At 30.4% G+C, this 13,011-nt stretch overlaps 1 protein-coding gene across 8 annotated transcripts in view; it reads left to right on the top strand.

Annotated features, from left to right (window-relative positions):
* The window catches only part of LOC145311659 (sodium channel protein 1 brain-like), a 209,137-nt gene that overhangs the window by 123,595 nt on the left and 72,531 nt on the right, over positions 1-13,011 (top strand). For all 8 annotated transcript variants that reach the window (XM_080150617.1, XM_080150614.1, XM_080150616.1 and 5 more), the window contains 5 exons: positions 7,426-7,577; positions 8,939-9,044; positions 11,506-11,634; positions 12,272-12,367; positions 12,625-12,729. In XM_080150617.1, coding sequence (XP_080006743.1) covers positions 7,426-7,577; positions 8,939-9,044; positions 11,506-11,634; positions 12,272-12,367; positions 12,625-12,729 — 588 coding nt within the window. The remainder of the gene's footprint in view (positions 1-7,425; positions 7,578-8,938; positions 9,045-11,505; positions 11,635-12,271; positions 12,368-12,624; positions 12,730-13,011) is intronic.

Here is a 13,011-nt window from a genome sequence, read left to right as displayed (position 1 = left end):
GAACCGGTTCTCATCCATACGAAAAAACTATGTCTAGCATCGTATTATATCCAGTTTTCTACGAATATAGAAATGTACAATCATAAGATTAAAACCAGTTTTTTTAGCCTTCGGGACCTCGGGGCTAAAAAACTAGTTTAAATCTTATAATTGTACATTCTATATCCGCATAAAGCTGTTTATAATACGATGCGAGAAATAACTATTAAATATTACATTTGGGCTAATTTTAAAAAAATTAAATTTTCGATCATAAAAGGTGAATACTCCCATTTTTAAACTAGGTGTAACATACATACTTTTCTACCACACCAAAACCGCGACTGGCTGTATGTTTTTTAAGATTCTAAATCAAATTGTATTTTAAAAAATATTTTCCTTATTTAATAAATTATAGAATAATAATAATAAAAGATTAAATTTAAAAAAAAAATTATATATAGAATAGGTTAATTAAAATGCAAAAAGCTGCTAGTAGTTTCACTTTCTAGCAGACGGATTATTTTATGTGGGGGGAAGTAATATTTTACAATGAAAAAGGGGTGATTATTCATCCTCTTATTCTTTTTCCTTATGAATATTTCCTAAATATTTGTATCATTTGAATCTTTAACGTCGATGTAGACATTCTTGATGTTGCTTCATAAGACCTACACTCATAAGACCTAAAATGACATAAGACCTGCACTGACATAAGACCTGCTCTTATAAGACCTACACTCATAATGGAGGCCAAAATGTGTAAAAAAAAAAATTAACATAAATATTGTGTACATAAATTGACCAAGAAATCTTCTAATTGCATTGTAAATATCAACGATTATTTTTGTAAAAAAAAAATCAACGATTTTGAGAACCCAATGTAGAACACCAACATATATATTTAAAAAAGAAAATATGCGTTAAATATAAACAAACAGGATAAAGGAAACGAAGCTTTATGGAACATGATTTGCAAGTTAAAATCAATATTAGTAAAAAGTGCATAAATCTGCTTCAAGACAAGGTTAAATGTTTGGACCCGTAAACAGGAGTAACACATTATTAATATTGATTGTTATATTATTGATATATTATGTCTTGTGTAATGCTGCGCATATTAGAGAATTCAAAAAATTAATATCCAAATCAAGTCATAATCAGACTTAGTCAATAGTCATAGAACTTTTCCTTTTCCCATTTATTTCTAAATAAACTTAAAAAGAATCCATTTATTTGCTGAAAACTATTGTTCTTTTACAGTACAGCAAACTAATTCAACTCATGTTAAAACTTTCTCAATTTGTATATCTTATATTTCTCTCTCTCCTTCAGTTAAATTTATCCATAAACCTTAAAATGTTATACGTGGAAAATTAGAATTTCAGATCTCTGTCATAATGTTTAATTAATAGGTTTCAATATTAGGAAATATTACATGATTTATCTTTATTTGATTTTTAAAAGCGAAGCTTTTCTATAATTAGGGTCGGTCCGTCCGTCCGTCCGTACTTCCGTCCGTCCGAGATAGATAGCTTTCATTCGTTAATTTAGGCATGTTAGAATTGTCCTATCGATTTTAAACTTTGCATGATGATTCCTGTAGTAGTTGGGTACGATTTAGAAAGCGTAGCAACTCTATAATCATTACCAGAATGTCCGTACGTCCATTTTAAACATGTTGATTTTTCTACTTTTTTAACAACAAATTTTTAATTGTTTTAATTATCCGTTTGATCTGATTTTTGGTATATTGATTTCTGGGACAACAAAGAACAATATCATAAGCGAAGCAACTCTATAATCAAGTCCAAAAATGTAAGTATGTCCATGAACATTATCCTGTTTTTAAGCAGTTTTTCAACAAATTTACCTACAATTTTGATTCAACATTTATAATTTATGTTCCGATTTTTCAGTTTAGATACTATACAAGTGCTAATGTCCGTTTGTCCTACCGTTTCAGTGCTTCGCTTTTATGGATGTTGTCATCCTTGTTTCTTTAACAAATGCTACTTTTTAAAAGCGAAGCTTTTCTATGATTAAAGTCGGTCCGTCCGTCCGTCCGAGATAGTTAGCTTTTATTCGTTAATTTCGGCATGTTAGAATTGTCCTTTCGATTTCAAATTTTGCATGGTGATTCCTGTAGTAGTAGGTACGATTTAAAAAGCGTAGCAACTCTATAATCGTTACCAGAATGTCCGTACGTCCATTTTAAACATGTTGATTTTTTTACTTTTTTAATAACAATTTTTTATGTGATAAAATCATCCGATTGATCTGATTTTTTGATTACTGATTCCTATTACAATAAGGTACAATATTATGAGCAAAGCATCTCTATAATCAAGTATTAAAATGTCAGTATGTCCTTAAACAGAATTCTGCATTTAATAAGTTTTGCAACAAATTTACGTATAATTTTGTCAAACCTTATATTTTCATATCTTGTATATTCAGTTCTGACACTCAACAATAGTTAATGTTCGTCTGCCATATCGTTTCAGAGCTTCGCTTTTATGGATGTTGTCATACTTGTTTAAAAATAAATTAAAGAGCTGTTATAAAATGACCATTTAATGCAAACAAGAATGTTTAAATATAAAATCATTCGTCTGTGGTTGGTAACTCTAGTAAATAGTTAAAGTTATGAAGGTTTTCTTTAAAATGTATTGAGTTTAAGTAGGAGGAAGGCAATTTATTGTTGAAAACTACAGCATAAGTAGAACTTTAATCTTTATCCATGTTTCATATGTTTCAGATAGTATTTTAACTATTCAACTATTTTCAAGCATGTTTCATAATACAAAATTATCCTTATAATAAAGTAACAGGGTCTGTGTATGGGTACCGCAGAATCTTGCTTACTGCTAAACGTCCTGGGAAAATTTATGACTATTTTTGTTGAGGGTAAACAATCCACCCAAAAGAAATAGCCCCCCCCCCCCCCCTCGAAAAAAATTCACCTTTTCTTTTCAAAACTAAAATAAAAAATTGTCAAATTGAATATGTTTTCTAAGTACATTTCTAGAACCCGCGAACGACAGGAAAATTTTAATATTGTCCTTCAAATGTGACTTTTGTCCTAATAGATATCGTATTAGTGTGGATGTTTTATGGATGTTGTCATCCTTGTTTTTAATAGGTTATCACACTAATGACAGTGTAAGATTTAAGATTGGAAAAAATAAATAAGTATGAGGTAACTCAATGGTGAAACTTTGTAAATGAGTATTATAGTAATTCTAAAACAAAATGTCTATCGCAAGGGTATTTTATAAAGGTATAATATACTTTTCACTATTTGTATTATTATTGAAGAAAAACTTTGATGATAATAGTTGAAAAAAGAAAGGGGTATAATTTGGCCTACAACTAGGATATTTATGCTTATTTGGAGTGGGATAAACTTAACAATATTTTTGCTCTGAATATATAATTAAATATTAATAAATACTTACAATCTATTTAGAATATACCTTACAGTACAAAATTTTGTTGTTTAAGAATCGTTTAATTAACTTTAAAATTAAAAGATATGTATAAAAAAAACATTAAGGCTCTCAAAAAAGAACAATTATTTAAACCAAAGCTATAGCACAAACGTACTGTTCATAAACTTATTTCAAATAATCGATTGATAATTTTTTGTTGCTGAACTAAACACACTTCAGAAAAAACTTTGCATAGACCTTTATTGCTTATAATTGGCATAAAAACTTACAATATTTTGTAATCATTGTCTACAAACAAAAGTTTACAAATCAAGCAAATATTCTTAGTTTTCCTACTAATGTACTTAATCTTTTATAGCTACTCTATAACTTTGTCTGTCCTTCCATTAGTTAGTCTGTCAGTAACAAGCTAAACATTTGATTATTTTCAAAAATAATTCAAGTAAATCAACTATTATTAATGAACCATTTGTTTATTTTTTGTATAAAATGATTTGCACTGAATGTTTAGATTGCAATGGTAAATTTGTTTAAAAGTAAAATTTGTAACCTCGCAAGTGCATTAATGGATAGTATAATTGTTCTAAAAACAATGATAAAATACTAATAATTGGACTTTACCAAATTTTTCCAAGTAAGGAAAGGACTACACGACAGTGCGGTCGAAATGAGCATACGGGGCCCTCTGCCCTACCATAGTCATTAAAATTTGATAACTGCCTCATATTGGCCAAATTGACCAAAAGTGGCAAAGATAAATAATGCAACAAAGAAGGAAAATAAATAACATAAATGTTTGGAGTCAAACTCCAAGAAAGTTATTTGTATTCTTAGCCTACATAACAACTTGTTTTTCTACTATATTTGTGTCTGTCCTAGTTGTGCACGATATCAATATTTGCAAATAGTGTTTAGTACAAGAAGATTACCACCCTCCTACAGTTGGGCAAATGATAAAACTTCTAAACCTGATTTATAATAAATAATTAATTTTATCTTTGTATGTTGACAGCACAAGTTGATCTGTAAGATTATACAATTTGTAATCATATTAAATACTGATCTAATAACAAGAGTGGTGTTATTCTGTATCCCTTTAAAAAAAGGATTATTTATTTTAATTAAAGCCTATAAGCATCCTTTTTTATCTCGTTGAAAAATTTATCTTGGCCAGAAAAAAAGATTTTTAATAATAGAGAATTTAACCATTTTCCCTAAGTCCCATAAATAGGGATGCAATATGCACACTAAGGAGTAAGTTCTGATGATTCATATAACAAGAGTGTACCAAACATTATTAGAATCAAGTCACAATTGCTGAGGAAGATCTACTAACAACAATTTCATTGGTCGCTAGCTGTCAAACGGCCTAAACGACATGATAATGCCTACAAATAATATGATCAAGACAATATTCAATAATGTTTATTAACCTTGCAGTGTAAGTAAATACATAGGAAACAAAAAAAGGATTTCAAGTCTTTAACAAATAAAACTTGAATTATTTTGTAAATACATTCTTAGAACAATAGAGCGGCATTTAGAGCATAAAACAGACACGCATAAGAACATGGAAGTGATGGAACCTAAGCTACATATATAGAACATATGTTGTTTATTAAAGAAGCTAGTGTTACCAAGTAACTTTTATTTCCCTTACACATTTCCAATAATGAAAAAAAACAAATAATCAATATTTATAGGCCTTTCAAGTATATCTTTTTTTAAAACAAATCTTTTCAACATTCAAAGATGGTCCGTATTTTAGTCTGTCGTTTTAGTATAGCTCTGGTCAGTTAATATAGCCATTTTTAGTAGCCAAGCTACTCTATAATTCACTTTGTCCGTCAGTCCGTCCGTAACGCTATGGGGGAAATGGGATTTACTCAGCTCCTATAAAAGATAGGATGCTGAAATTTTTTGACAACATTCCCATCATAAAGGAGCACAATTGACTATAAAACGTCATTGGCGGTTGGACCGCTTTTTAGCAAGTTTTAGGCTATTTTTATATTTTTCACATTTTTTTTCCATATCTTCAGTATTTATGGTCCGAATTTCAAAATTTTTTTCGGCTATAGATATCAAAATTAAATTTTTTGTCGTTTAAAGAAAACAGCCATGAAGGCCAGACTGCCTTTTAGCAGGTTTTAGGCTATTTTTCTATTTTTTCTCCATATCTTCAGTGTTTATGGTCCGATTTTCAAAAATTTTTCAATTATAGATATCAAAATTGAATTTCCCGTCTTTTAAAGAAACCAACCATGACGGCCAGACTGCCTTTTTAGCAGGTTTTAGGCTATTTTTATATTTTTCACATTTTTCTCCATGTCTTCAGTGTTTATAGTCCGATTTTCAAAATGTTTTCAGTTATTGATATCAAAATGAAATTTCCCGTCTTTTAAAGAAAACAACCATGACGACCAGACTGCCTTTTCCGGTTTTAGGCTATTTTTACATCTTTCACATCTTTCTCCATATTTTCAGTGTATATGTTCCGATTTTCCTATTTTTTTAAGTTAAGGATATAAAAATTTAATTTTCTTTCGTTTTAAGAAACCAACCATGGCGGCCAGGGTTTTGGCTATTTTTATATGTTTTACATATTTCCCTATATCTTTGTTTTTTTTATGCAATTTTCAAACTTTTTTGGAATATCAGTATCAAAATATATTTTCTCATTATTATGAGCATCTTTTATGTAATTCACTTTGACCATCGTCATCAAACAAAATAAAACAAGGTTTTGTTTTATTTTAACCAATAAATCTATTCTTGATTTTAATAAATACCCTTTTCCCATCTACAATTTTTTGTGCTTCGCTACTTATGGATGTTGTCATCCTTGTTTTAATATTGATTCTTAGGATCATTAATACAATCTTATTTCATATTTAGGAACTGACAAGTAACAGAAAATACGATTAAAATAAAATTTTCTAAAACAATTACTCCAAAAAAAAAGTTTGTCTTCCTTTCCGTCACACTTTTTATAATTCGGAAAATAAAATTATTAGAAAATGTTTGCCATTTCTAAAAAGAAATTTCTATAAAAAAAGAACATAAAAGCGAGAGGGAATGTAGTTGCTACATGTGTTGAGTTTTTACTTGCAGTATTTATCACCAGTCAAAATCTGTGTGACCATTTTTAAAAGCGAAGCTTTTCTATAATTAGGGTCGGTCCGTACGTCCGTCCGTCCGTCCGTCCGTAACGGATAGCTTTTTTCGTTAATTTAGGCATGTTAAAATTGTCCTATCGATTTCAAATTTTGCATGGTGATTTCTTTAGCAGTTAGGTACGATTTAGAAAGCGTAGCAACTCTATAATCATTACCAAAATGTCCGTACGTCCATTTTAAACATGATGATTTTTTTACTTTTTTAACATCAAATTTTTATGTGATCTAATTATCCGATTGATCTGATTTTTGGTATGTTGATTCCTGGGACAACAAAGTATAATGTAATAAACGAAGCAACTCTATAATCAAGTCCTAAAAATGTAAGTATGTCCATAAACATTATCCTGTATCAAGCAGTTTTTTAACAAATTTACTCACAATTTTGCCTTGACTCTTATACAGTTATATTAGGATTATTCAGTTCTGAAACTATACAAGTGTTAACGTCCGTTTGTCCTACCGTTTCAATGCTTCGCTTTTATGGATGTTGTCATCCTTGTTTACTAGTGTTTTGCTTTTTTTATAAATGATTATTCAAAAAAATGCTAAACTATTTTATTTATCTAATGTGTAAAAAAGATAAAATACAGGTGAAGTGTAATAGATGGTTTGGAGAGGCTAGGGATTTTGAAGTGAAGAAAAGTGAATGTTCTGCACTTCTTATAAAAATCTGACCAGGCTATAATAACAGACAGACTCTAACACTTGCTACGAAAAACAGGATAATTTGTGTAATCTATAATTGGCACATTAACATTAATTTTTTCTATTGCCAATTGAATAAACAAATGATAAGTATTTTAATCTAGGTGTTACTGAGTATTATTATCTCAACTCTGGGTGCTCTGGGTAACCTGACCTTCATCCTCTTAATTGTTATCTACATCTTTGCTGTGCTTGGTATGCAACTATTTGGGAAGGACTATACTGTAGAAAACTTTGCTCCTGATCCAATTCCTAGGTAATTTTAGTTATTTCAGTCAAGAAGCTACTCTTCAAACCAACTCATTCTGTCTCTATACTTACTTTCTTACTTTTACAATGCTCTAGTCTTTTGTCCTTACAAAACTTCCATCAAATATTGAATACTAACGACTCCGCCCCTAGCCTCTAGGGCCTTTTTTTCCAAATAGATTTTAAATTTAAAAAATTTTGTTTACGTTTTTAGATTTTTTCATAAGTTTTTATATTTATTCAATTTTTTTCTCTTTTTTGATGTCTTTAAAACTTTTCTTGCCATAAGCCACTTTGGGGCTTCACCCCTACAGGCGAAGGGAGGTTTCACAATCTTTATGAATTTAATAAAAAAAGTTGAAGATATAAAAAATTGTTTTGATGGGGGTTCATTTTCCTTCTTTGGGGTGTTGGCGGTGTCCCATCCCCAAGAAAATAGCTTAAAACCACCGCAGGACCAGTTTCTACATTCCCTGAAGAGTAGAATCAAATTGGTTCAGCGGGTACTGAGATCTTAAGCTACAGATGGACAGACAGACATCATTCTACTTTGTATTATAGACTAGCGGCTCCACCCCTAGCATCTATGGGCTATATATTTGAAAGAATATGGATTGCAGAAAAATAGCCTAAAACCATACCCAGAATTTTTTTAAAAATGTAATAGCCGAAAATCATCCCAGGACCTATAAGAAGGTTTCATATAAAGGAGGAGCACATCGGTTCGGAGGTTAGTGAGATCCTTCCCCACAAACAAAAAAGTTTACTGATTTATATAATAGGATAACTATTCTTGTTTTTTCTCAAATTTAACGTTGTATTAGAAAATTAAAAAGCAAATGTGACTTTTAATATTAAGCATTCCTTTGTTGATAAAGAGTGACAAGTCAGTCTTCACATTTTCAGTATTTTAAGATAATGCCTGAATAAAAAAAGGATGCAATTTTTTTAAATTCAGTACTATAAATGGAATGATATGATTAAAGTTTTAAATTGTTTGTTCTATTGGTGCAAAATCCTGTATAAAATACTTAACAGTATGATTGATTTTCAAAAAACTTTCTAAGTTAAAGGGAAGTTAGGGAATGGTAAGAAAAGTTGTAGCAAAATTTGTAAAAGCTCTTTGAGAATTTACTTTTACTCAAACTTAACATATTTTGACTCTGTATTGTCGTTTCCTTTTAACAAACTTTTTGAACTTCTTAACTTTTTGTTTTGTTGTATTTTTTTAGTCAAAGGTTTTGGTTATTTGTAAGCCAAAAATCGATTGATTGAAGTACTAAGGTTATTTTTTTGATTTAGAATGTAACACCAATTAAATTTTAGGTAAAACTTCTATATTCTTGAAAAATACTATTGAAATTTTAGGTGGAACTTTACCGATTTCTTTCATTCCTTTATGATGATCTTCCGAATATTGTGTGGTGAGTGGATAGAACCCCTGTGGGACTGTATGAGAGCGGAGGCTAAAGTGGTGAGTTAGCACATTATTTTACTCTTTTTGTCTTATATTTGTTAAATATGTGTCTGCAAAGAAATGCTTAATTTTCTTGATGTTCGCTATTATGATTGTTGTCATCCTTGTTATACTGGTACCAAAAAACGGATATTTGACTAAAGAAAGATTTGGGGTGGCTATAGCTGTGAAACACACACTTGCTTGCATACACATTAATCAAACTTTACACTCTAATATCTTTTTTTGTTTTAATTATGATTTACGTTGAAAATTACGGTACTTTATATTTTCACAGGAGGAACTGCCTATAGATTTTAGAATTTGGTTTTAGACCACCAGCATAATTATTGTACTTGAATAGTCCAAGATAGAAACTTTTTAAATCTATTATACATAACTTACCAAAAATTATTAAATATCTCTGACAAAATTGAATATTGTGATATAAATTTGAGTTCATCCTTATACTAAGTAACAGTAAAGGGCTCTATCTATCTTTGAGTAATTAAATTATTATGAAAATAAATTTGAATGTCAAATTTTTGTTGTACAATTTTTCATTTTAGACAACTGTAAAACAAATAAAACAGCTTTGCTTTACTTTTAAGGAGATGCTTTAATCTGCATCCATTGCGTATGTATACAGTTTTTATGTATGTATATTAAGAGATATAAGTTTTCCGGAATTTTAATGTAGGGAGTATATTTGAAATCTGCATCAAATTTTAAGGATTTTTTATAAAATTCGTTTTTTTGTATAATTCTTTATCTAAAAGCGGAAATACAAATTAAGTTAATTAATTTTGGCATCTGTGATTGGTGGATTTAAAAAATCTGCGCTCTGATTGGATGTCGTACATCATTCAACCAATTAGAGCGCAGGTAGTTTAAAATCCACCTATCCTATTGGTCAAAATTAATTAACTTAAAATGTATTTTCGCTTTTAGATAAAGAATTTTACAAAAAACGAATTTTATAAAAAAAATCCTTAAAATTTGATGCAGATTTCAAATCTACTCCCTACATTAAAATTCCGGAAAACTTATATCTCTTAATGTATATCAATAAATTGTATGCTTTCTTTAAAGTATTTGGCTGTATTACCTTTGGCAAAGGATTTAGTTTTCATAAGATGTCAATACCATTGGAGATCTGGCACAATATTTAAATCTATACACATCTAACCACGTATGTTCAATCAAAACAGAATAAAGTTGATTTTAAGAGGTATTTTTTAGTCTTCGGTATTTTTGGTACTGTTTCTTCGACTTCTCTTGATAACATAATGTTTCATTTATAAGTAAAGAATAATCTAAAAACTCCACCGAAATAATTTTAATTGAAAATAACCATTTTTTTACATTGTAGACAACAGTTTATTATAATGGCAAAAGAAATAGATATTGAAAAGGGTATCACATATTAAGACCTTGCCCTTGTAAAGATTTTAGCACATACCTTAAACTTTATTATAGAGATGCCTCGCTTTTCATTGCCTAATATTTCTATGAATTATCACAATGATTGAAAACGTATAAACTTTGATGCCTAAATATCAAAAATGACCTGACATGTAAGTTCTAAAATTGATTTTAATATTTAAAATTTAACAATCCGAGCTTTGCTTAACAAAATAAGAATGTTTTTTTCTAATACCAAGCTGTTTTATAAGACCATCTAAGCTGTGACTTTCACTTCTAAGAATTTTGTATTGAATTGGGAATAAATGTAAAAAGTATAGATGTACAACCCAGACAACTACCTGGCCACTGTCTTTTTCGCCTGCTAGCTAACTGTTTTCTGCTCTTTTGTAGCGAATTGGCTGTGTTGATATTTACGGCACTATTGGCTGACCCAATTGAAAGTCGGCACACGGTCAACGGGTAGGGAAATATTTAACCTCTATTGTTTTACTCTAATGAATTTGGCTAGGAGATAAGGTTCAAGGGACATCTTAATTTCAAAATACAAAAATTGATTTTCCAAGATCTTACGTCATATTTCCTTTTTTTCTGGGGGGGGGGGGGGCGTGAACTTTTGGGGATAAGGATGATGTGAACATTTGTATATTACAGTGTGCTCCTGAGTCCTACCTGCTCTAATGATGGAAACTCAATATTTGTATATTACAGTGTGCTCCTGAGTCCTACCTGCTCTAATGATGGAAACTCAATATTTGTATATTACAGTGTGCTCCTGAGTCCTACCTGCTATAATGATGGAAACTCAATATTTTTATATTACAGTGTGCTCCTGAGTCCTACCTGCTCTAATGATGGAAACTAAATATTTGTATATTACAGTGTGCTCCTGAGTTCTACCTGCTCTAATGATGAGAAACTAAATATTTTTATATTACAGTGTGCTCCTGAGACCTTCCTGCTCTAATGATGGAAACTCAATATTTTTATATTACAGTGTGCTCCTGAGTCCTACCTGCTCTAATGATGGAAACTCAATATTTTCATATTACAGGGTGCTCCTGAGTCATGTCTTGCCATCTTCCTGCCCGCTCTAGTGATGGGTAATTTTATGGTGCTGAACCTTTTTCTTGCCTTGTTGCTTAACAGCTTTAACTGCGAGGAACTCAAGTCTAGAAAAGAGGTATTTAATTTCATGATATTTAATTTCATTTTATTTTGAATTTTTTAATTAGCAAAATAGATTTCTTAAAAAATTAAGTAAGTTATTAACTAATCTTTTTTATTGCTTATTGTTTTATAATCTAAGAAATATTAGGCTGAGTTCTTTTCTAGGCCAGCTTTAGAGTTAGGGCTTTCATAGTCGTAGATAGATGTGTTAGACTTTATACGAGGAATTTAAGAGAATTTTACCCATTGAATATATTGAAAGTTTAAAGGTATGTCCAAAATTTAGTAGGTTAGTAGTATTCCACGGAAAAATTTGGAATATTTTAACTTTCTCAGACAAAATAATCTCATCTCTTTATTATTAAAAAAGTTTCATTTTTCCGATAGGAGGCAAAAATAATGTAAAAAGATGTCAACATACATGTGTGTCTTATATTGAGGGGGCTTAACCAGGGAGGAAGAGTACAGTGCCAGTTATTGTATGATATACCATGGCTATTTTGGTTCTACAACGTCAGACAGATGCTTATTGGCAATTAAAGCAAAGTAAACTAAGTTGTAATTATGCGATTAGTAATTTTGGAAACTAAAACAAAGATGCATTAAATATAAAAATACTTTAGCTATTCATTTGAACATTTGACCTTCAGGAGGTTTCTGAGAAGAAAGAGGAGGAGAAATCTGTGCTTTCAAATAAACTTGGAAAACTAAAATCAAAAATGAAAAAGAGTAAATCAAAAATGAAGGTAAGTGTTTTAAGTTAGATATTATACAATTTGTCTATACGTCATATGATAATGATATATGTAGTAACTGTATTTGGGACATCGCTGTATATCGACGAGAGTGTTGTAAAAATTTCACATCTTATTAGATAATCTTGATAAAGACGTGGGTGAAGTCAAGATAAACTTGATATTGAAGGTTTGCCTTGTGATTATACAAAAAGTGTTCATTATAGATAATCAACAAAAATTAAATGTTGATTGAAATATTATTTTAGTCAAATCTTTCTGGTCTGGAGCAATCTGGTAAATGTCCCTCAAATGGATCTCTTCTTTCTCAAAATGGGATCAAATATTCTTCAGAACCAGAACTACAAAAGAAGGTTTGTAAAATTTAGGTTTAATCTATAATAGAAAGTAGAACGAAGTCTGTCCGTCTGAAGCTTAAGCTCTCGGTAACCGCGAAACCGATTGGGCTCTACTCTTCAGGGAATATACCATAGACGTCCAAGGGGGGGGGGGTAATGGGGCGATTACCCCCCCCCCCCCAAACGAATTTGCGCCATTTTACCCCCCCCAAAATAAAAAGCTTGGACGCCCCTGGAATATACCTACTGGTCCTATTTAGTTTTAACTATTTTCTTGGGGGGGTGAGACATCCTTAA

The sequence above is a fragment of the Acartia tonsa genome, chromosome 2, assembly GCF_053477335.1.
Source record: "Acartia tonsa isolate MP-2025a chromosome 2, ASM5347733v1, whole genome shotgun sequence".
NCBI classification, from domain to species: domain Eukaryota; kingdom Metazoa; phylum Arthropoda; class Copepoda; order Calanoida; family Acartiidae; genus Acartia; species Acartia tonsa.
The sequence above is the reverse complement of the archived record's forward strand: the minus strand, read 5'-3'. Positions and strand labels throughout refer to the sequence as shown.